This window comes from Gavia stellata, unplaced genomic scaffold (genome assembly GCF_030936135.1).
Source record: "Gavia stellata isolate bGavSte3 unplaced genomic scaffold, bGavSte3.hap2 HAP2_SCAFFOLD_53, whole genome shotgun sequence".
NCBI classification, from domain to species: Eukaryota; Metazoa; Chordata; class Aves; order Gaviiformes; family Gaviidae; genus Gavia; species Gavia stellata.
The window spans coordinates 436778-463829 of NW_026776569.1; the positions used below are offsets into that span (position 1 = coordinate 436778).

Genomic DNA, 27052 nt, shown 5'->3' on the forward strand with positions numbered 1-27052 from the left:
AATGGCGCTAGAAAGAGAATAAAGACATCTCTGATAGCAGGACAAGTGCGTGACCTTGTCAATGAATGTCAGCTGACATGTCGGAGGGAGGTGGCTGCTGCTTTCCCTTCTGCCTGTGCGTGCCCCACGATGGCTCTGCCTCAGACCTGGCTCTTGCCCAATTTGGAGGCAGGAGGGTGTATCCACCATCCTGCGTAAACGGCTGCCCTCGCTGCACCGGCAGGAGCTGTTGCCCGTGGCCCCTTTCCTTCTGCTGTAGAGCTCCAGCCCCCGGCAAAACCTCCAGCGGGACACAGGGAGCTCCTTCCTCTTCAGCCCCTGCCCGGGGGCACGACGACCAGGTTCTGCGAGAAACACACAAGGGTGCTGCCCCGTGGGCACTGCCGTGGCTGAGTACGTGTCCCAGAGACCACACAGAGCCACCCCACAGGTCCCCTTCTTGCCGGCTGCTCCAGATTGATGCTCACTGCAAACATGCAGCAGTTCCCTTTCCTTTCCCCGTTCCCTTTCTATATTCTTTTCCTGTGCTACCACCTTGTTGTTTGGGGGCAGAAATACCATCCATCCCTATGGCCCTACTGCATTTTTTGTGGGGGGAAATAAATCCCCCCAACATCGTCCTCTATTTTATTGGGGGGGAAATAATTTTCATCCCATGGCCTCCTCTATTTTGCGGTTAGCAATAACTCATGTTCATCTTATTTTCCAGCCAGCCAAGTTGTGTGCGACTGCTCCCTGCAGGTCGTGAGCCCCCTCCTGTCCCTCCCGTTCCCCTCTCTGCAGCTCGGCAAGGGCCTTGGTGCCATTCAGCATCTGCTGTCCTCACCCCATCGCTGGGCAGGGCGAGGCGGGACTGTTGTCTTTCCACCGCGCGCTTTGCCAGCAGCCCTGCTGCAGCCGGCAGACGAGGTCATGGAAGAGGGAGAAGGCGTAAGGCAGATCAGGCAGCCCGCAGGCTACTACACATCTTCAGGCGCTGACGCCCCACCTCCTGCGAGCACATCGAGATCGAGAGCAGCACCTGGAAACCAGGCCAAAGAGGTGGAAAGGAGGAGTCTCGGAAGAGGGCTGAAGAGCAGCCCCCTCCTGCTGCCCTGTTGCGGATCATTCCTCTGTGCTCCGACCCCACGGCATGGGAGGCGGTACCGAGATGCTGGAGTGAAACGTTAGGCTGCTGCAAAGGAGCAGGCAGCGACAGCCGAGAGGCAGATCCTCTCCTAGGCTGCATCGTCACTCCCGTGTTTAACAAAGTCGTTGGGCTCCAGCGGTGCCCGTGAACAGTTTGTGGTGCCTGGCAGGAGCATCGCAGACTAGTTGGGTCTCCTTCTGTGCTCTGAACTTGCAGAGAGCTACAGAGGTGCCAAAACGTCTTGGCCAAGAAGATCCTCCTCAGGTGACCCCAACGTGTGTTTGGAATGCACCCAGAGAGTATTTCTTCTCGAAGAAGAAAGCCAATCCCAAAGCATCAAGCTTTGGATGGCTGCAGCAGCTTTTGGCGTAAACAAAGACAGCAAAGTCAGAGCACTGCTCTTCTTGTTCATCTCAGCTACAGCACTGTTAGGTACCGCAGGGACGGGCAATGGATCAAGTCTGCAGATAGCTTTGCAAGTTGGCATTAGAAACGTCAAGAGTGTCTGACGAGAGCAGACACGGTCTGCACAGGTCTGCCAGAGCTTCCTAGAGCCTGGAAGCCCTGGCAGCTGCTTCTGGCCAGGCTCCTTGTTGCCTTTACTAATAACAGCAGTGAAATATATTGTGGGTTTTTCATATTTCTTTTTTCTGTTTTCTTTCCCCCCCCAGGAACCTTCAGAGGAATAATACTAAAAAGTCGTGTAAGAAAAAGCTCTGGCCGTTTCAAGGTATGGCCAAGATGCCTTCCATAAAAGGAGACTCTCAGGACACAGGAATTCTTCAGCCACCTTCACCCAACCAAGCCTGCCTGCCGTGGCATTTTGTGAAGGGTGACGAGCGCCACTCTGCCCCAGCACAAAAGCCGTGGCTAAAGTGTATGAGTGAGGAGCCAGCGGCAGAGGCACCCCCTGCCCCACATCCAGCTGCCGGGGTCCTCTGCTTCCCTGGGTGGCATCAGGCGCTGCTGGCTCCTGAGCTCTGACCCTCTAATGAGCTCAGCAGTGAGGTAACTTTGCACCTCGGAATGTCAGATGCCAGCTGGAGGAGCGGTGCTAGAGGAGGCTTGCAAGCAAAGCTGACTTTGTGCTGGAAGGCGAGGTTGTGGGGCAAAACCAGCCACCCCAATTTGGGCAGGGGCATAAAGAGCCACTTGAGCATGTTATATAGCACATCTCAAAACTCAAGGTCAAAAATAAGTGAAAAAGAATGGAAAGAACGGAAGGAAGACACTTTGTAAGGAATGCACCTGGCATTTAGACGTGTTAAAGATAAAACCTGTCTCCACTAACTAACAATAAGCATTAACACAAGGACGACTTCTAGGAAGATAGAATAGAGTGCCAATACAGTGTCCGAAGGCTGACCCGCCTCATTATCCTGCGAAAACCACACCTCCTAGCTAGAAAACGCCCCCAACCCAAATAAGCCCCCTCCTCTCTGGGCATGCATAGTGAATTAAAAGAGAACTGTCGCTTTAAGATGACGTAAGAAAAGTATCAACCAATAGTTAGTTAAGGGGTGGGACCGGTAGGCGTCACTCACTTTGCTAACTGTTTCAATACTTGTCATGATTTCAAGCGGGTGTGCATGCTAGGAGGAGAAATCCCCCATGCACCCAGCGCAGCAATAAACCAATGTCGGCTTTCTGAACTGTCATTTGGCTTTGGGAGTTTTCTTGGTTACGATTTTCCGTAACAGGCAGGGCAGGAGTAAATCCAGGTACCCTGCGTGGAGAAGGGGGAAAAAAGAGCTTCCCCAAGCAAGAGAGGGGAACAAAGAGCCGTCCCGAGAGGGACGTGATGAGAAAAAGCCGAGCAAGGCTGTGGCCAAACTGGATGCCCCAAGTAGAGGATAAAAAGAAGAAAACCTCCCTGAGTGGAGCAGGGGCAAAACTCCCTGCCCTCACTGAGCAGGAGTACAACTAACGGCCCCGAGTAGGACTGGGGAAACTAGATGACCCAGGTGGGGCAGGGGCCAAACCAGACAGTTCAAGTAGGGCAGGAATAAGAACCGGCTGCCTCGTCAGGGCAGGAGCAATACAACTGCCCGCCGAGCAGGAACAGGGGGTTATAGCAGACGTCCCAAGTGAGGACTGCCCAAAACTACATAAGCCAAGCGGGGCGGGAATAAAACTGCCTCCAGCCACCCCGAGTGGGAATTGGGCAAATGTGTGGCAGCCAGAAATCTCACAAACCCTGGAGGCGGGAGAAAATGTGAAGACGCTAAAAATTCGCTCGTGAACCGTTTTTGGAGCTGCAGGGTGGGAGAGCAGCTGGGTGGGGGCCTGGCAGCCAGCCAAGGTCAACCCTGCCCAGTTGCTGAGTGTTCCTGTGGTAGCACTAGTTCAGAGTCAGCCTGAGGCTGTATCTTGGGGGGGCAGATGAAATTCATTGGAAAGGAACCCGTAAGAGACCTGGTGCTTTGCTGCACGCGTCTCACGGACACAGTCCCGTAGCTGGGAAGAGCGGAAAAGAAACTCTCAGTAACCCAATGTGCCAGCCAAAGCTGTGAACAGGCACGCTTACTGCCCTGGGCAGGTTTTTATTCCTCTGGCTGTGCGGCTCAGGGAAGAGGTGGGAGCTCTGCCGGCGGACGAACAGCCCTTTGCCAGCAGTGTGTGGGGAAGCCCAGCGGCTGCCAGCTGCTGGCTACGTGAGGTGCCCAGGCTGCAGGGGCTGCGTGGCCGCAGTGCGTCCCCATGAGTCCCCGTGCGTCCCCGTGCGTCTCCGTGTCACAAAGGGGCAGTGATGCAGGACCCGCCCGCTGCTTGTGAGCTCACCAGGCCAGGGCTTCATATCCTGAAAAGCGGGCCAGTGAAAGCCACTTGGGCTGAGCTGACCTTCGGGATAACTTGGCTCCTTCCTTTGCTTCTTGCGTGGCTACGTTGTTCCAACCATTTATCGTTTACTGCCCACTTGGCCTCCACTTCCATCCTCTTTCAAAGGTAATTAAGATTAGACTTTCGGGACAGATCACAGAGTAGGTAGATACAGGATAAAAGTCTCCGCTGGTCTATACCTTCCGAGCTGTCGGCCTCTCTGGGCTGGCCAGATATGCGCTATGGGTAGAGTTCCTATTTGCTAATTCTGATGTCTCTACCGTAGCCTGGGATAGGTAAGTGGGGGGTGGGGGCAGCGTAGTCTGAGGCGTTGGGCTCAGCCTAGAATGACAAGGAGCCCACCCTGGCTGCTGCGGTAGGAAGGAAGGCAGAAAAGGAGCACGGCAAAGGCAGCCGTTAAAGTAGTGGCCAAAAGCTGGTCCGTCACTCCTGCATCCGAGGTGGGAAAGTGTGGGCTGGAGAGCCAGAGGGCTCTGCTGCTAAAGCTGGCAACAGGTCAGCAGCAGGTCCTCTTCCGAGAAGATGACGCACATTTGAGCCTTTCAAAAGGGCCTTTGGAACTGCTGTGAACCAGGGCCCCGTGACAGTGATGGTGAGGTCGTCAGCCTGCGGCTCTGCAGCAGTTAAAACTACCACGGAAACAGTTTTGATGGCGGATGCTGTTCTGTGAGTTTCCTTTGGGGTTTTCTTCCATCATTTTGTTGAGCTACAATTATTTCTTGGCGATCAGGTGACGGGATTGGCGCTGGTCTTCTCTTCCGCGAGCACATCCTGACATCCTTTGTCATCCCGAGCTTTCCCCTCTGTTCCTGAGAGGAGCGATGGCCGCAATGGGGAACGACTCCTGTGAGTAACAGTTTCCCCAGCAGGCTTGGACTTTGTGAATCCCCAAAGGCGATGGACGCGGCTGGTCCTCCATCCCTGAAAGCTGATGTGCTGACAACCTGGAGTGAAGTCTGGGGCGTTTCCTTATAGTGGCCAGATCTACCCAGGTGTTTTCGATTAGACACAGGAAACGGCGTTTTCTCACTCCTCTGCCACTATGTACAAGATGTTGAAAGATGACATTGCTCATAGAAAGCTCTGACATCAGTAGGGTTACCTTCTGTGCTAGGGTCTTGCTTGTTTTTGTCCAGTTACAATCAGGAAAAGGGAAGACTTGACCTGATAATCTAATTCAAGAGCCTAGAGGGAAAGGAAGGTAGCCCGAGGCACAGAAATCAGAGTGTGGGTTTGTTGGACTTTGGGCAACGTAAGCGAGGGAACAGACTATCTTCCACAGCTGTTTCTTAACAAGCAAATTTCAATGGCAGCGTTAGGCTTCCCCCAATGTCTCTGTGTTGGAGGTTAGAGCTGGTTGTCCTGGGTGCTCCTGCACAGAACTCGACTTTGAAATATGCTTTTGTGCAACAGTATCGTCTCACCTCCTTTCAAACGTCGTTTCCCTGCAGTCATTGCCGAGGGAATGGCTCCGCCACAAAGGATCCTCTTTCCCCCGGAGAAGATTTGCATGGGCTGGCAGCAACGACAGAGAGCTGGAGCGGGACTCCACAACCTGCACAATACGTGCTTCCTCAACTCCGTCCTGCAGTGCCTGACGTACACACCCCCTCTGGCCAACTACCTGCTCTCTCGTGAGCACAGCTTGTCGTGTGAGTACTTTTAGGAACAGCTCTTTGTCAATCTGTTGGGCACTTCCTGAGGATTCCCAGAACCTGGAATTTGATTTAGGGGAAAAGCAGCCCTTCTTTGTCAACCCCCCACCCCGCCCGCCCCGAGCGGGTGTCCTTTGAACGCTCAAGCCTAGAAGCCGCTTGTCGTACCTAGGCGTGTTCCTCTTCAGAAAGTCACCTCTTTCTAGCCCCGGGTCTCCGTCCCTATTCCTGCAGCTTAAACTCTCTTTGCTTACGGCACACAAAACTTCTGTCAGTTTAGCATCCCTCTGAAAAAAGTTTTCTACGCACAGAAATGTCCCGGGCTTGTTGGGACATTGTCACCCTAGGAGAAGAGAGTAGAACTCCTCTCCATTAAGTTTCCCGTTGCTACGGATATTTTGCTAAGCTGACAAATCGCTTTCCTCTCTCTCCTCAGGTCGCCAGCTAGGCTTCTGCATGATGTGCAGAATGGAAGCGCACGTTAACATGGTCTTGCGTTCCTCCGCCAGTGCCATCGAGCCTTGGGCTGTCCTCAGTGTCCTCAAGCGTAAGTCATTTCAGGTGCTTTGACACGGTGTCTTCTGTTCTCGTAGGAGAGAACTCCTAACTTCTTCTTTCTTAGGAATAGGAGAACATTTCCAGCTTGGCATGCAGGAAGACGCCCACGAGTTCTTACGCTATACTGTCGATGCCATGCAGAGAGCTTGTCTGAGTGGAAGCAGCGAGTAAGCACAAGCAAATGACCTTTTGAATGTTCCCCAGCCCTTTGGACTCCTCGACGTACTCCCGTCAGGGAAAAACTGCGCCCAGGGCTTTCAGACAAAGTAAAACTCTTGGAGGAGATAACTCCCTGCCTTACCATTTATTTCCAGCTTGGACATCTCTTCTCAATCAACTACCGTTGTCCATCAAATATTTGGGGGTTTTCTGAGATCCAGAGGTACTTTTCCACACCTATTGCTCTCCTTGGAATTGTCTGTGCCCTTCTGTCTGCCTGTGATCAACAGCTGTTCTTGTGACTGGCGTAGTAGGTACGCCGAGCGTAAACCCGCACAGTCCACTCCCTCTATCGCTGAGCATTTCCATTTGCCTTCCAGTCACGTGCTTGAGCTGCAAAGCGGTTTCTGATGCCTACGAGACCTTCCTGGATGTTCCTCTGGATATAAAAGTAAGAGGGTTTGGAACTGTACTTCCAGACGTCCCAAGGCTCCTGTAGCTTTCCAGCATAAACGCAGTTGGCTTTAAAAACGTAGACGGCAAACACAAGAGAGCTTGGTGGTGGGTGGGGAGTGGAATGGAAGGCGTCCTTCTGGGGAGGCCGTGGCAGTGGTCTCCCTGGAGGTGCCGGCTTTAAGCCGGACAAGCACGAATTATCCTCTCTGCAGCCTCGACGTGCTCTCATCCTTCTTCCCTTTGCCCTCCCTCCACACCCGTCTGACTCCCAGGCTGATGGGTTGTGGTGTTTTCCTTATTGATGACCCTGCACACCATCGGTAGCTGAACCGTGCGGTGCCCCAGAGAGGTGGCTCTTGATGGCCCTGGGATTCCGTGGAATTGAGGGGAATGTTCAGCGTAATCCCCTCTTTGGGCCTCCTCCTGGGCGCTGCTTGCGGGTTCAGGGTGGGTCTCCTCAGCGTCAGCTACCTGGCTCTTCTGGTCAACTCCTAGGAAGTGTTGGGACGAGGGCGTTGCCCTCAGCTCAGTGCTCTCCTCTCTCACTCCTCCAGGCAGCCTCATCGGTCAGCGCAGCTCTCGAGGACTTTGTGAAACCTGAGCAGCTGGATGGTGAAAACTGCTTTAAATGTAGCAAGTAAGATGATTCCTAACGACATATTAATACTAGATCCTGGGGGAAGGTGCTGCATGTCATCGAGCGTAAGTCATCTTTTCCTCTAGGTGAGATGCACAACAAGGACACGCGGCTTTTAGTTTTAATCTGGCCTTAGACAACTGAATAGCCTTAAAATAGCGGAAGGACGTGTGAGACGTGAAAGCTTGTTCGGCCTTCTGGGGGGAGAAAAGGGGGCATTTAAGGCTGCGTTTCACCACTCGGCTCTGTGCTTGGATTCCAGGTGTGACAAGATGGTTGCTGCCTCCAAGAGGTTTACAATCCATCGGGCGCCAAAGGTTCTCACGGTGTGTCTGAAAAGGTTTGACCATTTCACCGGCGGGAAGATCAGCAAGGTGCGTACGCAATTGGAGTGCGACTTTCTCCCTGGAGCGGGAGGTTTCCCAAAGCAGTGCGCTCTTTCCCAAGCTCTTCATGTTGAGATTTTCGTGTTCCCTTCTGGGGAGAGGAGAGCTCCCGTGGGAAGATGAGCATGCACTCTGCTCCGGCAGAGCTGCTTTGGCTGAGAACACTTTCCTGCCACCCAAAGCACGACATATCGCTTTAGGGAAAACCAAGTTTCCAACAGCCCCAAAAGATGTATTTGTAAACCTCTGGCCCCTGGTCTTGGAAAGCTATTTCGTGTCGAATTTCAGGATCATTTCTGAGCCCTCTTGGTCTCTCCGTAGGTTGTGGGGTATCCCATGTACTTGGATCTTCGGCCATACACGTCTCAGACAGCTGGAGAACCGCTCCTCTACTCCTTATATGCTGTCCTGGTGCACAGCGGTGGCAGCTGTCATACAGGACACTATTTCTGCTACACGAAGGTGAAGAGCAACTTCTCGCCTAACAAGGGAAAAACGTACCCTGGGGAAGACAACTTCCGTGGCACTGTTCCCGGCAGCCAAGCTTTTGGGGGGAAGGTCTCCTTACCGGCCGGGTTGGATCGGTTTTGGCGTCCTCTTGGTTCTGTAGTTTTCTGCCTGTCTTTTTGTGGAGACACCATGCAGTTCATCTCCAGATACCGATGCCTTCTTTGCAGGCCAGCAATGGACTGTGGTACGAGATGGACGATTCGTCTGTGGTTCCCTGTGACTTCAACACAGTTCTCAGGCAGCAAGCCTATTTACTGTTCTATGTCAGGTAATAAGCAGTATTAACTGTGTTCAGAATACTGTGTTTCCTTTTCCTGGCTTTGCTACTTTTCTTCTCGTCCTCCTGAGTGTTTCTCTTTCCGTCACAGGAGACAATTACTACCTGCGTCGTTCAGTGCTGTCAAACCCGAGCTACCCCACGTCAGTCCTTATCCTTCCTTGCTGGGCTTTAGGCTGCTGCCCAGGTCTAAACTGCTGCTCTTCTGCTATCTGAAGCTGGCTAATGTAGAGGAGAGTAGTTAACGGGGGCCTACAGGAAACATGGGGAGGGGCTCTTGATCAGGGAGCGCAGGGATAGGACGAGGGGTAACGGTTTGAAGCTGAAGGAGGGTAGATTTCAATTAGACGTTAGGAAGAAATTCTTTATGCTGGAGGTGGTGAGGCACTGGAAGAGGTTGCTAAGGGAAGTTGCGGATGTCCCTCCCTGGACATGTTCCAGGCCCGGCTGTATGGGGCTTTGAGCAACCTGATCTAGTGGAAGGTGTCCCTGCCCGTGGCAGGGGAGATGGAACTAGATGATGCCTTCCAACCCAAACCATTTGATGATCCTATGATTCTATGAAACGGCGGTTGTAGGGGGTGTAAAGATGAGGTCTTGCTCCGACAGGGGCAGACCTGGTGGGAAGACCCTAATCGAATTTCCCACTTGTAGTTTTGGTTGCGTCTTCTCTCTGTCATAGAATCTGCTCTGAGAAAATGACAGGTTGGAACTGAACCCCAGAGGAGGCTGTGAGAACAGCCCTAAACAGAGATCACTCTTTCTCTCCAGACGCTCCGATCTGAAAATGGGAGAAAGGACTTCTTCCTCACCGGCACCATCACATGCCCGCTCCTTCCTCAGTCAGTGGGCGGCCGGCAGCAAGCAGGCGGGTTCTGTGGGAGCATGGGATCTGCCTCGTCAGACTAAGGTAGCTCTGGGGAAGTGGGTCAGGGCACCAGGCGCATTTCTTTCTGGGATCTTGGCGTTGCTCTCTTTTCCCTCCCACACTGCAGCTTTCTCCACAGCCGCGAGGCTGCTCCCTCTGAAAGCATCCCGCTTTGTCCGCCTTTGGCCCTTCTGCCTTGGCAGCCCTCCAGAAGAGCCTTTGGGAGGCCCTTAGTGTCCCCTCCCAGAGCTCCTGGGGTTTCCCCACTGTTGTGGTCCTCTTGGGAGGAAAGGGCAGGACCTTTTCACAGCTCTCTTTGCAGGACATGGCGGTGGGCATGGAGGACTCTCCAGAGCACGGCAGCTCCTCCGCACCAGCCAGCACCAGCCAGCTAACCTGGGCAGGTGCCCGGGAGGCGTCTGCAGGCCGGCCGTGCCTCATCTGGCCAGGCAGGCTCAGCGTCACCTCCGACGTGCCCAGAAGACAGCCTGATTTCCCGCTCCACCGTCAACCATTTGACCGTGCGCTGCACAGCGTGCGAGAAGATGACAACGACGAGGAGCACGGATTCGGCCCTTTTTCCTGCTGCCAGAGGAACGGGGCCAGGGAGAGGGCCTGGAGCAGATCCTCGCAGTGGGGCAGTGGTCTCCGCAGCTGGTTCGTGGACACCATGGACTATGACCACTCAACAGGGAGGAGAAGGATGATAACTAGTCCTCCAAATTGTGGCCATGCTCCCAGGGATGACGCAGCTCCAGGGCCCTCCAATGTCAGCTTCCAGTTGGCTCCCCCACCCAGTGCTGCTTGGGAGCAAACCCTGCCGAGGCAGAGAGAGCGGAGCAGATCCCCGCGGCGGGGCTATGATCTCCGCAGCCGTTTTGTAGAGTACAGAGAGTACTGCTCAGCAAGGAGGAGGAGGAGGAGGGGGAGAATAAGTCTTCCATGTTGTGACCGAGCCCCAAGGGATGATGGAGCTCCAGGGCCCTCCAACGCCAGCTCCCAGTTGGCTCCCACACCCAGGGCTGCTCGGGGGCAAACTTGGCTGAGGCAGAGAGAGCGGAGTAGATCCCCGCCGCGGGGCTATGATCTCCGCAGCCGGTTTGTGGCCACCACGGACTGTGACCCCTCAGCAGGGAGGAGGAGAAGGGTTTCAGCGCCCCAGAGAGACATGCCAGACAAACACTGCAGCGGTGATGGGGGCAGCTTGCGACCCTGGTTGAGGGAGGAGCACAACATCTGACTCCTGCAAAGCCAGAGTGGAGCACGAGGAGGAGGAGGAATCCAGGAAGCACCAAAGCTGCCCCCAGCAGGGACCAAGCTGCACAAAGGGCACCAGCAGCCCACCCTGTCCCTCCTCCCGGTGCTGCCTCTGGCCAGGAAGAGCATAGAGAGACCTTCCAGAGCGATGGACAGCTCTGCCGCCTGGCCCGCCTGCCCACAGGTCCCTCGAGGAAGACCTTTAATCCGTGGTCAGATTTTGGTATCACCTTGCAAAAACAACTCCTTTGGAACCAACAGGCAGAAAAGCCAAAGCCAGAATTAAAAACATTTGTTGGCCTTCCAGGGTGTTTTCTTCTCTCTCGGTTTTGAGGCTTTTGGTGGAAATACCCACTGTGGGAGGTTTATATCTTGAGATTTTGAAAGCCGTGTGCTTGCACATGCCCATCTTCCAATCTCTTCTTTTTAAATATGGAGTTCAAGTCACACAAACAGAAATGGGCTGGATGAGCTGACAGCGAGGGGAACCGAAAACCGGCTGAACGGCCGGGCCCAGAGGGCACCAAGACGAGTTGGAGGCCGGTAAGTCCCGGTGCTGCCCAGGGGTCAGTACTGGCTCCAATCCTGTTTAACATCTTCCTTAATGGTCTGGATGATGGGGCAGAGTGCACCCTCAGCAAGCTGGCAGATGACATCAGACTGGGAGGAGTGGCGCTTAGGCCGGGGGGCTGTGCTGCCATCCCGAGGGACCTGGGCAGGCTGGAGAGATGGGCTGACAGGGACCTCATGCAGTTCAGCAAGGGGAAGTGCGAAGGGTGCTGTGCGGGTGACGAGCAGCGGCACAGAGTGCCCAGGGAGCTGGTGGCGTCTCCATCCTTGGAGATGTTCCACAGCCCTCTGGACATGGTCATGGACAACTGGCTGCAGGTGGCCCTGCTTGAGCAAGGGGGGGTTGGACCAGGTGACTTCACCCTCCAGGTGACCTCCCGGCCAGCCTCAAGTAGCCTGTGATGCTGTGAAATGGATCCAGCCACCAACGCTGTCCCCCTCAGGCGGCCATCGACAGCTCCACCAGGAAGCTGCAACCCCTGGAGAAACGCCCAGGCCGGAGCAGGCTCCTGGCAGGAGCTGCGGCCCCTGGGGCCCAGGCGGGAGCAGGGGGACAAGGTGAGGAGGAGGGAGGGGCGGCAGAGACGAGGCGCTGTGGGCTGCCCACAGCCCCATTCCCCATCGCCCTGTGCCGCTTGGAGGGGAGAGGGGGCGGAGGAGTCGGGAAGGGAGGAGTGAGGCTGAGCCTGGGAAGAGCGGGGCTGGGGGAAGCCGTTATCATTGGGGTTTGTTGCTGCTCTCCTGCTCCCTTTTTAATTGCCTAATTGGTTAATTACATGAATTGCATCCTCTCCCCCAGCCTAAACCAGTTCCCACCAGTGTAGCACTGGCTGAGGACACCCGTGGTAAGAGCAGCACAAACCCGTTTCCCTTTTCCCACCCCTCCGGCTGCCGGGTGTAGCCGAGCCAGAGGCCGAGCAGGGGAGGGCTCATCCTGCCAGCGCTGCTCGCGGCAGCACAGGAGGGAGCGGCCCGATCCTGCTGAGCGCGCGGTCGCTCTCCCGCCTCGGCTGCCCCTCGGCCCGGCGCTGTTCGATGCGCCGCTGCCGCAGGCAGGCCGGGCAGTTTGCCTGTTGAGCGCTGGGGACGGCTGCCCCAGGGGAAGGGGGAGATGTCTCTGCTCCGTCCTGCTGCGGGAGCTGGGCTGAGCCTCAGCGTTGAGGGCCGATAGCGGGTCTTTGCGTTCGTCTAGCTCGGAGAAAAGGAGGCCGAGGGGCGAACACGTTGCTCTCCGCAGCTTCCTGGGGAGGGGACGTGGAGAGGGAGGTGCTGAGCACTTCTCCCAGCGATAGGACACATGGGAATGGTTCAAAGCTGCCCCAGGGGAGGTTCAGACTTGACATTAGGAGGCATTTCTTTACTGAGAGGGTGCTCAAGCACTGCAACAGATTTCCTAGAGAGGTGGTCGATGCCCCAGGCCTCTCAGTGTTTAAGAAGCATTTGGACAACGCCCTTAACAACATGCTTTAACTTTTGGTCAGCCCTGAATCGGTCAGGCAGTTGGACTAGGCGATCCTTGTAGGTCCCTTCCAAATGAAATATTTTATTCTCTTGTATGCTATGCTGTGCTATAAAGAGGACAGCGTGGGCTGAAGGCATTGCAGTTTCTACAGCTGTGCAACCTGGGCTCGAAAACCAGCTCGACCCAACCCAACCCAACGCAATTCAAGGCAACCCAACCCAACCCAACCCAACCATCATTGTACTTTCTCTTGGAGGTAGTGCTGATAGGATTCGGCTTAGAAGATGACGCCTCCCTACCAAAGCCCTCCTGGTACCGTAACTGTGGGATTTTAGGAGAATGGGAGTGGACGGGGCGTACGCAAAGAGGTGATGTTTGAGCAGGTGCCTCTTGTCAACATCTGCACCTTCCTGGCTCATGCTCCTTATCTCTTCTCCTCTGGTGATAGTCTACAGTTCCACCTTTGTCCTGGAGTAGAGAAGAAGATTTTGGACCTCAATTGAAGGCTTCAGATTTTGACAATAGGTTTTGTGCCCTCAAGGGATCTGTCGCCACTAAAAACTGAGGCGTGGCAGCAAAAAAACAGGCTGGCAGAAGCTCAAAATGAGGCTTTGGACCCTCAAAATGAGGTTTTGGACCCTCAAAATGACTATTTGGGCCTTTAAAATATGGTTTTGGACTCTCAAAATGAGGCTTTGGAGACTCGAAATGACTATTTGAGCCCTCAAAATGAGGCTTTGGAACCTCAAAATGACAATTTGGACCATCAGCATGACTATTTGCACCCTCCAAATGACTGTTTGGGCCTTTAAAATGTCGTTTTGGACTCTCAAATTGCAGCTTTGGAGACTCAAAATGACTATTTGGGCCCTCAATATTACAATTTGAACCCTCAAAATAAGGATTTGGATGCTCAAAACGAGGCTTCAAACCCTCGAAATGAGGCTTTGACCCTTAAATGAGCCTTTGGGCCCTCAAAATGACTATTTGGACCCTCAAAATGACGTCTGGGTTCCTCATAATGACTATTTGGGCCCTCAAAATGAGGCTCTGGGCCCTCAAAATGGCTATTTGGAACCACAAAATGAGGCTACGGGCCCTAAAATGAGGATTTGATGCTCAAAAAGAATACTTGGACCTTCAAAATGAGGCTTTGGACTCTCAAAATTGGAATTCCGGCCCTCAAAACGGGGACTTGGATTTTGACAATAGGTTTTGTGCCCTCAAGGGATCCACTGCCACTAAAAACTGCGCCGCGGCAGCCTAAAAACGGGTCTGCGGAGGCGCAAAAATGAGATTTTGGAACCTTAAGATGAGGCTTTGGACTCTCAAAATGACCATTTGGACCCTCAAGATGCCTCTTTGGACCCTCACAATGATGCTTTTGACCTTCAAAATGACTATTTCGACCCTCAAAATTACTACCTGAACCCTCAAAAGGAGGCTTTGGACCCTCAAAATGCAGCTTTGGGCCCTCAAAATGAAGTTTTGGACCCTCAAAATGACATCTGGAGTCCTCAGAATGAGCTTTTGGATCATCACAATCAGGCTTTGGGACATCAAAATGACAATTTGGACCCTCAAAATGAGGTTTTGGATCCTCAAAATGGGGATTTGGACCTTCAAAATGAGATTTTGGGCCCTTAAAATGAGGTTTGGGGCTTTCAAAATTACTATTTGGATGCTGAAAATGAGGCTTTGGAGACTCAAAATGACTATTTGGAACCCTCAAAATGAAGCTACGGGCCCTCAAAATGACTATCTGGAACCTCAAAATGGGGCTACAGGCCCTCAAAATGGCTATTTGGAGCCACAAAATGAGGCTACGGGCCCTAAAATGAGGATTTAGATGCTCAGAAAGAATACTTGGACCTTCCAAATGAGGCTTTGGACCCTCAAATCGGGGCTTTGCACCTTGACAATAGGTTTTTTGCCCTCAAGGGAACAATTGCCTCTAAAAACTGAGGCGTGGCAGCCTAAAAACGGTTCTGCGGAGGCGCAAAATGAGGCTTTGGACTCTTAAAATGATTATTTGGCCCCTCAAAATGTCTCTTTGGACCCTCAAAATTATGCTTTGGACCTTCAAAATGACTATTTCGATGCTCAAAATTACTATCTGAACCCTCAAAAGGAGGATTTGGACCCTCAAAACAAAACTTTGGACCCTCAAAATGAGGCCTTGGGTCCTCAAAATGAAGTTTTGGACACTCCAAATGACACCTGGGGTCCTCAAAATGAGGTTTTGGACTGTCACACTGAGGCTTTAGACCCTCAAAATGACAATTTCGATGCTCAAAATTACTGTTTGGATGCTCAAAATTACTGTTTGGACCCCCAAAATGAGGATTTGGACCCTCAAAATGAGGATTTGGACCCTCAAAATGAGGCTTCGAACCCTGAAATGAGGCTTTGGGCCCTCAAAATGACTGTTTGGGCCTTTAAAATGTCGTTTTGGACTCTCAAATTGCAGCTTTGGAGCCTCAAAATGACTATTTGGGCCCTCAAAATTGCAATTTGAACCCTCAAAATAAGGATTTGGATGCTCAAAGCGAGGCTTCAAACCCTTGAAATGAGGCTTTGACCTTTAAATAAGCCTTTGGCCCTCAAAATTACTATTTGGACCCTCAAAATGACTATTTGGACCCTCAAAATGAAGCTATGGGCCCTCAAAATGACTATTTCGTCCCTCAAAATGAGGCTCTGGGCCCTCAAAATGGCTATTTGGAGCCACAAAATGAGGCTACGGGCCCTAAAATGGGGATTTAGATGCACAAAAAGAATTCTTGGACCTTCAAAATGAAGATTTTGGCCCTCAAATCGGGGCTTTGGACCTTGACAATAGGTTTTGTGCCCTCAAGGGATCTGTTGCCACTAAAAAGTGAGGCGTGGCAGCCTAAAAATGGGTCTGCGGAGGCACAAAATCAGGCTTTGAACCCTCAAAATTACAATTTGGATGCTCAAAATTACTGTTTGGATGCTCAAAATTACTGTTTAGACCCTCAAAATTACTGTTTGGACCCTCAAAATGAGGCTTTGAACCCTTAAATGAGGCTTTGGGCCCTCAAAATGTAGTTTTGGACCCTCAAAATGATGTCTGGGGTCCTCATAATGAGGTTTTGGACCCTCACAATGAGATTTGGGGCCCTCAAAATTACAATTTGAACCCTCAAAATAAAGATTTGGATGCTCAAAACGAGGCTTCAAACCCTTGAAATGAGGCTTTGACCCTTAAATAACTCTCAAAATGAGCCTCTGGAGACTCAAAATGACTATTTGGGCCCTCAAAATGACAATTTGAGCACTGAAAAACAGAACTTGTGGCCTCCAAATGACTAGGTGGACCGTCAAAATGAGGGTTTGGGTCCTCAAAATTACTATTTATGCCTTTAAAATGAGGCTTTGGACCCTCAAAATGACTATTTCAACCCTCAAAATTACAATTTGAAAACCTCAAAAATAAGGATTTGGACGCTCAAAACGAGGTTTCAAACCCTCGAAATGAGGCTTTGACCCTTAAATGAGCCTTTGGGCCCTCAAAATGACGATTTGGGCCCTCAAAATGAGGCTCTGGGCCATCAAAATGGCTATTTGGAGCCACAAAATGAGGCTACGGGCCCTAAAATGAGGATTTGGATGCTCAAAAAGAATACTTGGACCTTCAAAATGAGGCTTTGGACTCTCAAAATGGGGATTCCGGCCCTCAAAACGGGGCCTCAGACCTTGACAATAGGTTTTGTGCCCTCAAGGGATCCATTGCCACTAAAAACTTTGTCGCGGCAGCCTAAAAACGGGTCTGCGGAGGCGCAAAAACGCGAGTTTGGATCCTCAAAATGAGGTTTTGGACCCTCAAAATGACCATTTGGACCCTCAAGATGCCTGTTTGTACCCTCAAAATGATGTTTTGGACCATCAAAATGACTATTTTTACCCACAAAATTACTATCTGAACCCTCAAAATCAGGCACTGGACCCTCAAAATGAGGGTTTGGGCCCTCAAAATGAAGTTTTGGACTCTCAAAACGACTCCTCAAGTTCTCTGTCTCTCAGTCTGGGGACGGGAGGGCATTGGGTAAAGAGGTTCAGGCCGTGGAGAAAAGAGAGACACCATTTCTTCCGCGTTTCCTCACTTTTAGGGCCCCAACCTGTCTTTCATGACCCCCAGCCTTTTCTCAGGGCCCCCAGTTCCCTCTCGAGGGCCTAAACCCTGAAGGCGGAGCTGGTCGCCTGGCAACGGCCGCCCAGGAGTCTGGGGGGAGTCAGTGGACCCAGGACAGCCAATCGCATTTGGGGAAGGGTGTGATTGACATGTAACCAGACAGCCAATCCGAGGCAACATCACCTCAGGGAAGGGCGGGCAGTGATGGGGGTGGGGAGGGAGCCCTCAGGCAGCCAATAAGAGAGAGCATCCCCTCAGGGGAGGGTGGGCCCCAACTGAGGGCAGAGTGACAGCCCATGTGGGCAATCAGAGGTCAGAGTCCAGGTGAAGGGCGGGAGCCCACCAGGGCAGCCTGAACCAGCTGGGGGCCAATCAGAGGCAGCATCCCCTCAGGGCAGGAGACTGACAGCCCTCCCGACCTATGCCGGCAAAGACTGGTGTGAGAAGAAGGCGGGCTCCACCGGCAGCCGGGCCGAGCTTCAAGATGGCGCAGGTGGGGCCTGCTGTGAGGCTGAGGGTGGGGAGGAGGGGGAGGACCCGGCCGCCATCCGGCGTCTCCCGCCTGAGGTGGTGAGTTGAGTAGGGGGGATGCGGGGCTGGGGTCCCCCCTCAGAGCAGGGGGGTCCCGGGGTTGATGCTCTCCCCACCTCTCTCCCCACAGCTGCTGCACATCATCTCCTTCCTGACGCTGCCCCCACCCCCTGCTGAGACTGGGCCAGACCTGCCGCTGCCTCCACGAGGTGTGCGACAGCGAGGCCGCCTGGCGCCACCTCTGCACCCCTCTCTCCTCGGCCGCCGCCAGTGCCCGTCCCTGCAGGAGGGCCACCATCCTCACCTGTGAGTCCCTGTCATTGCCAAGGGATGGGGGGTGGCACTTTGTCCCCCAGCCTCATTTTCAGAGTCCACAGCTTTGATTGTACGGTTGAAAGCCTCATTTGTATGGTCCCAAACCCTCATTTTTAGGGTACAAACCCTCAATCATAAGTTCCAAACCCCCCTTTTAAGGTTCAAAGACTCAACAATGAACGACTTTAACGATTCTATATTTCTACAATTCTATGTTTCTATGATTTTAAGGGCCCAGAGTTTCATTTTTAAAGCCCAAAGTCCGATTGTGAAGGTTAAAGCCTCAGTTTTAGAGGCCAAAGCCTTATGTAGAGGGTCCAAAGGCTCATTTGTAGCTTCCAAAGCCTCCTTTTCAGGGACCAAAGCCTCCTTTTCAGGATTCGGTCCACAATTTGGAGAACCCCAAGGCTATTTTGAGCCCCCCAAGACCCATTTCTAGGGTGCAAAGGCTTAGGTTTTGGTACGGAAGCATCATTTGAGGGCACAAAGCCTAATTTCTGCGTTTGAAGTCTCAATCTCATTTCCAAAGCCCCGTTTTTAAAGAACAAAGCCCCATTTTGAAGGCCCACACCCTCCTTTTGAGGGTCCAAACTCTCATTTATTATTAGGTCCAAACCTCTCTTTTACAGCTCTGAGCCTCCACTGGAGTGCCCAAAGCCCTAAAGCTTCATTTCTTGGGGCCATGGACGATCCAAGAGTTTCCCCTCCTTTGCAGGCTCCAAAACCTCATTTTTAGCATCGAGCCCATCTTTTAGCCCCAAAAGTCTCTTTTTTAGGGCCAGACCCCTCATTTCTAGGGTCCCAACCTGTCTTTTATTACCCCTAGTCTATTTTTAGGGCCCACGGTTTCATTCTGAGGGTCTAATCCCGCACCATCAGGGCAGAAAGCCTCTTTTTAGGCTCCAAAGCTACATTTCTAGTGTCCAAAGCCTCCTTTTTACTTTCCAAATCTTAGTTTGCGTTTCCAAAGCCTCATTTCAGGCTCCAAAGCCTCAGTTTTATGGTCCCAAGTGATATGGCTTTCCACATGCCAGCAAGCGTGCCAGGGTCCGGCCCTAGGATACAGCTGAAAGTGCAAGGTCCGAGTGAAGGTGTCCAATTCCTCTTTTATTACTTCTCAGATGACAGCTCATGCTGGTGCCTGAGGCATTTCTCGAATGACGGTTCAGTTGAGGCAGGTGGGCGTCCGTGGGGAAGCAAGCGTTACCAAAATCTTCAACAGCAGTAGAATGATGTCTCTTCCTTTGGTCTTGGAGGAGGCTGCACAACCAAAAGGTAGACTAGACGGGTCTCGGTGGGGTTTTCCAAACTGGTTACCCCCTTGACTTAGTGTAAGCGCTGCTCAGCAACAACTAAACCATCAGTGTGTTACCAACATTACTCTCCTCCTACATCCAAAACACAGGACCATACCAGCTACTAGGAAGAAAGTTAGCTCCATCCCAGCCAAAACCAGGACAAGTTGGAATTGAAAGAGCTGACCCCTCGGTAGGAGACGTTCTGGTTTTGCAGGGTTTCTTCCCTTGCGGAGAGGAGTGCAAAACCTGCTCCCCGTCAGGTTGGACTTTGCCTCAAAACGTGGCGCTGCCCTTTCTGTTGTGACATCACTGACTGCTGTTGATGTCACAAAGCATCGTCGGCGCTGAGGTAGACCCAGCAGGGCATAAGATCGGGGTCGTGCCTGCACCATTGTCACTCTCGGTCTTGAGAGAAGAGAGATCGCAGAGTGGTTGGCTCGCTCCCGAGCAAGCAGGATGCCTGTTTCCCGCACCTCAGCGGATGCAGAGAGACAGCCATGGAGGGCCCTCGATCTGAATGGGTATGTTTGAAAAATCCTCCTCTCCTTTCCCCAAGGGTATTTTCCACCTCATCTGCTGGGGTGGGTGGGGGACGGACAGGGGACGCACACGAGGGCAGCCTGAGAGCTCGGCCTGGAGGCGGTGTAAGGCAGCAGCAGTCTCCTCAGTCCCTTCACAAACGCCAGCACTAGGCCTTGAAAGCCTTTTGTCTCTGCCAAATGGGGGACGAGTCCCTTTTGGATCGCACGGAGGGAGTCCCAAGCGGTTGCCCAGCTCCATCCTGCTGCAGTAACTGTGACAGCTTAGCTTAGCTGTGGGCTAAGGAACATCCCTGGGCAGCCAGGAAGGCAGCGGAGGCGGTACAGGGCTCACCGCGGAGTGCTCTGGGTGCCTGCAGCAGCTCTTCCTGGCCTGGGGAGAGCAGCTGGCCCCAGCCCTGGGAGGAGGGCGGCAGGCAGGCAGGGAGTGAGGCCAGGACAGCAGCACGACTAGAGACAGAGAGAGCCAGGTCATAACCTGCTGCCCTCCATAAAACCCCACGCTGCAGAGGTGGGCAGCAGGGCGAAGCAGAGCGCTTTCAGCTGCTAGCCGATGCCTAGAGAAGAGGTGCTTGGGTCTCGGGAGGAGAGCAGGCTTTTCCCTCCACCTGGCCAGGGTGCTGGGGTTGCGGAGATGCCAGCCAGGTTGGGCAGGTGGGTGCAAGAGGGCCCAGAAAGCAGGGAGGGATCAGGCCAGAAGCCCCGCGTGCTGCCTGGCTGCCCGGCAGGAGCAGGCAGCCCCAGAGCATGGGGGCTGTCTGCACTACTGCCCTCCAGCCGCGCAGCCCAGCACCCCCATTCCAGGGGCACCGTCCTGCCCCTTCTCTGGGGAGAGCCGAGCGGGGCCAGGCTGCCGCCCCTGTGTCAGGCCAGAGGCCTGTGTGTGTCCCAGGGGTGCTGTGCAAGGGGCCAGACTTTCCCAAAGGCCCGGGGGCCCTTGGGCTTGCAGCTGTGCTGAGCACAGGAACCTCATAGCAAGTGAGCTCCTGAACGGATCCCTGGCAAACCTGCGTCCCAGCCTTGGGCTTTGGTAACAAGAGTGTTCCTTCTCTTTTTAGACAATGCATCACCCACCAGAAGGGCAAGAGGGTCCTGAGGCTCCTTTTCCTGCTGCTTCCCATCCTGTCTGGTGAGTATCCCTGACCACAAATGGTGTCCTCAGTCCTGGGGAGAGGGACCAACTCCTGCGGAAAATAACCACCTCTTGACAATGTGACCCACAGCTGTTGTCTACTGCCGGGGCTCAACGGCGTGGGGAAAGGGAGCCTTGCGCGTAAGTGTCTCTTGCTGCGGGAAAGCCAACGCCTGCAAAGGCGGAGACGGATCTTCCCGAGTGACCTCCGCAGGGTGGCAGGCTGAAGCAGGGAGCACTTTGGCAGAAGGTGCCTTTGCTGCCTGCATCCATCCCACCCCCTCTTCATCTTGCAGGAGGCGCCAGGGTTTCCTGAAGCGGAGCTGCAGTCTCTGGGGTAAGAGCGCTTTCTTGCCAAGGAACGCACTCTGTGGAGCCGTCTCAGCTGGCTTCGTGCTGCCTGCACTCACTCGCCTCGCGTCCAGGGCTCCTGACCTTCCCCGTCTGCTACCTGCGGTGGTGGAAGGGAGCCGTTTGTAAACAGGAGGAAGGAAAGGGGCTGGGGGGCGGGGGGTGACCCAAGCCCAGAGCACCCTTCTCTGCACGGCGTTTGGAGCCTGCCTGCAGAGGCTGGGCAGCTGCTGGACAAGAGCTGCTTTCTCTTTGCCTCCAGGAACTCACAGGCTTGGCTGGAGCAGAAGATGCAGGAGCTCAAGGAGACGGCGGCTCAGGTGTCTGCTGCCAGGGCGAATATACTGCAGGCAGTGCGAGAGGTCCTCAGAGACCATGGTGTCCAAGAGGAGAAGAGAGAGGTAAGGGTGCTGGGGTAGATCAGAGACCTTGCTGCCTTTGCGGGCTCCCTCACGCTGCTTCTTTGTGGCCCGCTGTTCGCACAGAACGGCCCATCCATGTGTTTGTGTTCACTGCCATCTCTCCGGTCCTAATCTTTCCCCAGGAAATTCTGCAGCTGACTCAGGCGGCAATTAAGAACGTGCTTGAAAACTACCTCCCGATGCCTGACTGGGCTCTGGAAGCCATAGGTACGCAGACGGGAAGCCTCACTGCCCTCGGTTTGTGTATGGCACTCCCCAAATCTGCCGAGCTCTGCTGTCAAGCCTGAGAAATACATCCTAATGCACCGCTTCAACTCCTAATCTCTGGCCACCTTCATGTCAGGTGCCACCATTGAGGAGGAGAGGACATCCAAGAGTTACGGTGGGCAAGGCAAGAAGAGCTGGTGGCTTTCTCCATTCGGCTTCTCTTCTGCAAACCCTCCAGAGACGATCTTGCAGGTATCACGAGGACAGTCCGGACTCGTGGCTCACCTCCTTGCTTTTGGGCTGCCAGACGAAGTGCACAGCGCTTCCCTTCCGGCCGGCCGTATCGCTCAGCCCTGCCGCCTGCATTGCAGTCCTGACCCCTGCGAGGCTCTTTGGCTGCCTTGCCACTGATGGTCACGGCTTTCTGGTTTCAGCCCCGTATGGCCCCTGGCAACTGCTGGGCTTTCCAAGGATCTCGGGGCCACGTGGTCATCCGGCTGCCTGAGCAGATCTGGCCAAGGGCTTTCACCATCTGGCATATCTCCGAGGCAGTCTCTCCTTCCGGAGAAGTCAGCAGCGCCCCCAAAGAGTTTGCCGTCTCCGTAAGTCTTTGCCTTGTGCTTCTCAGGGTGGGGCCTGGCCCCAGGGAAAAGCTCCACCAGAGACGTGCTTCTCACAGCAGCTTCTCTCAGAGCTCTGTCTGGGGCTGGCTGCTGCAGGGCACCGCCTCCCCTGGGGGGCCACTGGGGGCACGTGGCGGGTCTGTGCCTCTGGGGGCTTCTCTCTGCTTCATGGCCAAGGATCCTGGAGCACGTGCTCAAAGCACCCAGAGTCAGCCTAAGCCGTGCTAGTCTACCGCTAGAGCCGAGGGAGGTGGGCAAGGCTTCCCGGTTCGGCCTCGGCGGGCCCTTTTTCTGGCGCCCTGCTCGAGCCTGACCTGCTCCCTTTGTCTCTTGTCTGTGAGGGCGTGGATGAGGCAGGGGCAGAAACTCTCCTGGGGACATTCACCTACGAGGTGCACAAGGAGGTGGCTCAGACGTTCCACGTGCAGGTACCGCAAGAGCTGTGGGCAGCATGCGCGGGAAGAAGGCCGGGTTCCCTGCAAGTCCGTGGAGGAAAGAGCTCTGGTTGCCCTTGCTTCCTCCTTCGTCAGGGCTGCCGTTTGGTCCTCGGCAGGGGCAGCGTGGGCAGAGGGGCCTCCGGCGATGTGCTGTGGCTCTTGCCACCTGCCTAATGATGGCTGCCCCCATTTCTTTACAGAAGGAGCTTCCCAGGACCTTTCGCTACATCAAATTCGAGGTGCAGAGCAACTGGGGAAACCCAGAGTACACCTGTGTGTACCGTGTACAGGTTCACGGGAAGACGGCGAGCCACCACGACCACCCACAGGCCCAAGATTTCCTTTGAGAAGACTAATGAAACAAGATGTGTGGCAGTTTGGCTTGTGTGTCTTCCTTGTAAAAAGGAAGGTCTGAGGTCTGCCTCAGACCTGGCTCTTGCCCGATTTGGAGGCAGGAGGGTGTATCCAGCATCCTGCGTAAACGGCTGCCCTCGCTGCACCGGCAGGAGCCATTGTCCGTGGCGCCTTTCCTTCTGCTGTAGAGCTCCAGCCCCCGGCAAAACCTCCAGCGGGACACAGGGAGCACCGGCACTGTCCCCATGTCCCCGGCAGGGCACCAGCACTGTCTCCATATTCCAGGACACCGGCATGGTCCCTATGTCCCAGCACACCGACGCTGTCCCCCCAGTCCCTGGCTGCCCTGTTGCCACTGTGACCTCACAAGAGCAGGCAGCAGCAGGTGCTGGTAGCGCCCCGGGAAGGGTCGAATGCGGTGACTGTGGGGGGATTCCTCCGTGATGGCTGGTCTGTGTAAAAGGTGGGTGGGTCAGACGTGGTCCTCCCTGGGGACCATCCCAAAGGGGCTGTGACCCCACAGCGCTGGCCCCACTGCTGCCTTGGGCAGCCCCAGGCAGGCTGGGGACCGAGCACTGTCTCTGCTTCTCCCAGGCACAGCACGCGTGCTGGATCGACTTGGGAGTGAGGGGAGCTGGTGACAACAGCAGGCACACCACCCGCCAGAGCTTCCTCTGACCACTGCGCAGTATCCTCTCCTTTGGCCTCATGGATGCATTCAGCGTCGTCCTGCTCTGCTCCACCTTCCTCTTCGTCTTTGTCCTGCTCTGGCCCCTCTTTGTGCTGCAGGACCACGTGCTGCCGGCCCTGCTCGTCCTGGGGAGAGCTGCGCTCCCCATTACCAATATCTTCCTCACCTGTCTGCTGCCATCCCTGGCTGCCTTCCTCACCGTTCTCGTCATCCCGTCCTCCTCTTCCTCGGCTTCATGCATCTGCTGGTGCCGCTGCCAAGCTGAGCCCATCAAAGACAGTGGCAGTGCCTTGGGGATAAGGTGTTTGAGAAGATGTAGGAGAAGCAGCCCTGCAGACCCCCAGGGTAGGGGAGAAGGAGGGGAAGAGGTGCTCCAGGTGCGAGAGCAGAGATTCCCCTGCAGCTCCTGGGGAGGACCATGGTAACACAGGTTCTCACCCTGCAGCCCGTGGACATCCGCCGTTGTCACGGCTTATCGCCAGCCGGCAACTAAGCACCACACAGCTGCTCACTCGCTCGCTCTCTCCCCCTATGGCGGGATGGGCGAGAGAATCGGCAGGGCCAAAGTGAGAAAACTCGAGGGTTGAGATAAAGACAGTTCAGTAGGTAAAGCAAAAGCCACGCGCGCAAGCAAAGCAAAACAAGGAATTCATTCATTACTTCCCATCAGCAGGCAGGTGTGCAGCCATCTACAGTGAAGCAGGGCTCCATCACGCGTAACGATTACTTGGGAAGACAAACGCCATCCCTCCAAACGTCCCCACCCTCCTTCTTCTTCCCCCAGCTCTATATGCTGAGCATGACATCATATGGTATGGAACATCCCTTTGGTCAGTTGGGGTCAGCTGTCCCGGCTGTGCCCCCTCCCAACTTCTTGTGCACCCCCAGGCTGCTCGCTGGTGGGGTGGCGTGAGAAGCAGAAAAGGCCTCGGCTCTGTGTAAGCCCTGCTCAGCTGTAATGAAAACATCCCTCTACTCTCAACACTGTTTGCAGCACAAATCCAGAACACAGCCCCATACCAGCTACGGTGAAGAAAATCAACTCTAGCCCAGCCCAAACCAGCACACCACGGTGCCCCTTCGCCGACGCTGGGGAGCACCCCAGCTCCGCCTGATGACAGCAGCCACTCAAACACAGGCAGTACAGTCAGGGCAACAGGTTTCTTGTCCTGCTGCAGGTCCTCAAAATGAGGTTTTGGACCTTCACAATGAGGATTTGGGCCCCCAAAATGACAATTTGGTCCCTCAATATGAGGCTATGGGCCCTCAAAATGACCATTTGGGCCCTCAGAATGAGGCTCTGGGCCATCAAAATGGCTATCTGGAGCCACAAAATGACTATTTGGACCCTCAAAATGAAGCTACGGGCCCTCTACATGACCATTTGGGCCCTCAAAATGAGGTTCTGGGCCCTCAGAATGGCTATTTGGAGCCACAAAATGAGGCTACAGGCCCTAAAATGAGGATTTGGATGCTCAAAAAGAATACCTGGACCTTCAAAATGAGGCTTTCTTCCTCAAAACTGGGATTCCGGCCCTCAAAACAGGGACTCGGACCTTCACAATAGGTTTTGTGCCCTCAAGGGATCTGTTGCCACTAAAAAATGAGGCCTGGCAGCCTAAAACGGGTCTGCGGAGGTGCAAAATGAGGCTATGGACCCTCAAAATGACCATCTGGATGCTCAAAATGAGGTTTTAAACCTTCAAAATTACTACTTAGATGCTCAAAATGAGGATATGGACCCTTAAATATGGCTTTGCGTGCTCATACTGCCTATTTGAACCCTCAAAATGAGGTTTTGAACCCTTAAATGAGGCTTAGGGCCCTCAAAATGAACTTTTAGACCCTCAAAATGATGTCTGGGGTCCTCATAATGAGGTTTTGGGCCCTCACAATGAGGATTTGGGACCTCAGAATAACAATCTGGACCCTCAAAATGAGGCTTTGGGCCCTCAAACTGTCTATTTGGACCCTAAACGTGAGTATGTAGACGGTCACAATGAGGTTTTGGAAGATCAAAATCAGATTTTCGGCCCTCAAAATGGCTATTTGGGCCCTCAAAATGAGGAATTATACCATCCAAAGAAGACTTTCAGACTTCAAAATGAGGCTTTGGACCCTCAAAATGGGGATTCGGGCCCTCAGAATAAAGCTTTTGGCCCTCAAAACAAAGATTTCCTTCCTCAAAATGAAGATTTCAGCCCTCAAAAAGGGGGTTCGCGCTGTCAAAATGAAGAAATCGATGCTCAAAATGAAGATTTCGGCCCTCAAATCAGGGGCTTCAGGCCCTCAAAATGAAGATTTTGGGCCTCAATACAAGGCTTCGCATTTGGACGTTAGGTTTTGTGCCCTCAAGGGATCTGTTGCCACTAAAAACTGAGGTGTGGCAGCCTAAAAACAGGGTGGCAGAAGCTCAAAATGAGGCTTTGGACCCTCAGGATGAGGTTTTGGAGACTCAAAATGACTATTTGAGCCTCAAAATTAGCATTTGGACACTGAAAATCAGACTTTGGGCTCTCCAAATGGTTATTTGGACCATCAAAATGAGTTTTTGGGCCCTCAAAATTACTATTTAGGCCTTTAAAATGAGGCTTTGGACCCTCAAAATGACTATTTGGGCCCTCAAAATGAGGCTTTGGAACCTCAAAATGACAATTCGGACCATCAACATGACTATTTGTACCATGAAAATGACTGTTTGGGCCTTTAGAATGTGGTTTTGGACTCTCAAATTGCAGCTTTGGAGACTCAAAATGACTATTTGGGCCCTCAAAATTACCATTTGAACCCTCAAAATAAGGATATGGATGCTCAAAATGTGGCTTCAAACCCTTGAAATGAGGCCTTGACCCTTAAATGAGCCTTTGGGCCCTCAAAATTACTATTTGGGCCCTCAAAATAAGGCTCTGGGCCCTAAAAAGAGGATTTGGTTGATCACAAAGAATACTTGGACCTTCAAAATGAGGCTTTCTTCCTCAAAACTGGGATTCCGGCCCTCAAAACGGGGACTCGGACCTTCACAATAGGTTTTGTGCCCTCAAGGGATCTGTTGCCACTAAAAACTGTGTCGCAGCAGCGTAAATACGCGTCTGCGGAGGTGCAAAAATGAGATTTTGGACCCTCAAAATGAGGCTTTGGACCTTCAAAATGACAATTTGGACCCTCAAGATGCCTCTTTGGACCCTCAAAATGATACTTTGGACCTTCAAAATGACTATTTCGACCCTCAAA

At 53.6% G+C, this 27052-nt stretch overlaps 2 protein-coding genes across 2 annotated transcripts; both read left to right on the top strand.

Moving 5' to 3' along the window:
• The first annotated feature begins 4800 nt into the window (after positions 1 to 4800).
• Positions 4801 to 8853, top strand: LOC132321142 (ubiquitin carboxyl-terminal hydrolase 42-like). The gene is made up of 11 exons (XM_059834716.1): positions 4801 to 4816; positions 5422 to 5622; positions 6062 to 6172; positions 6248 to 6350; positions 6498 to 6565; positions 6723 to 6793; positions 7353 to 7435; positions 7698 to 7809; positions 8143 to 8283; positions 8499 to 8599; positions 8700 to 8853. The coding sequence occupies exons 1-11, from the start codon at positions 4801 to 4803 to the stop codon at positions 8851 to 8853; spliced, it is 1161 nt and encodes a 386-aa protein (XP_059690699.1).
• A 948-nt stretch (positions 8854 to 9801) lies between these two features.
• LOC132321143 (SUN domain-containing protein 3-like) lies at positions 9802 to 23123 on the top strand. Its single transcript, XM_059834719.1, has 7 exons — positions 9802 to 10256; positions 21350 to 21488; positions 21632 to 21716; positions 21853 to 21968; positions 22151 to 22318; positions 22681 to 22767; positions 22977 to 23123. The coding sequence occupies exons 1-7, from the start codon at positions 9802 to 9804 to the stop codon at positions 23121 to 23123; spliced, it is 1197 nt and encodes a 398-aa protein (XP_059690702.1).
• Positions 23124 to 27052: the final 3929 nt, after the last annotated feature.

What these genes read in the sequence shown, in the direction of transcription:
- LOC132321142 (XM_059834716.1), top strand. An exon ending in GGGTTTTCTGAGATCCAGAG is followed by an intron (nt 6,566 to 6,722) that starts GTACTTTTCCAC and finishes TTTGCCTTCCAG; the next exon opens with TCACGTGCTTGAGCTGCAAA. An exon ending in TATTTACTGTTCTATGTCAG is followed by an intron (nt 8,600 to 8,699) that starts GTAATAAGCAGT and finishes TTTCCGTCACAG; the next exon opens with GAGACAATTACTACCTGCGT.
- LOC132321143 (XM_059834719.1), top strand. Translation starts at nt 9,802, where the DNA reads ATGGCGGTGGGCATGGAGGACTCTCCAGAGCACGGCAGCTCCTCCGCA. An exon ending in CCCTCCAATGTCAGCTTCCA is followed by an intron (nt 10,257 to 21,349) that starts GTTGGCTCCCCC and finishes CTTTGCCTCCAG; the next exon opens with GAACTCACAGGCTTGGCTGG. An exon ending in TCCAAGAGGAGAAGAGAGAG is followed by an intron (nt 21,489 to 21,631) that starts GTAAGGGTGCTG and finishes ATCTTTCCCCAG; the next exon opens with GAAATTCTGCAGCTGACTCA.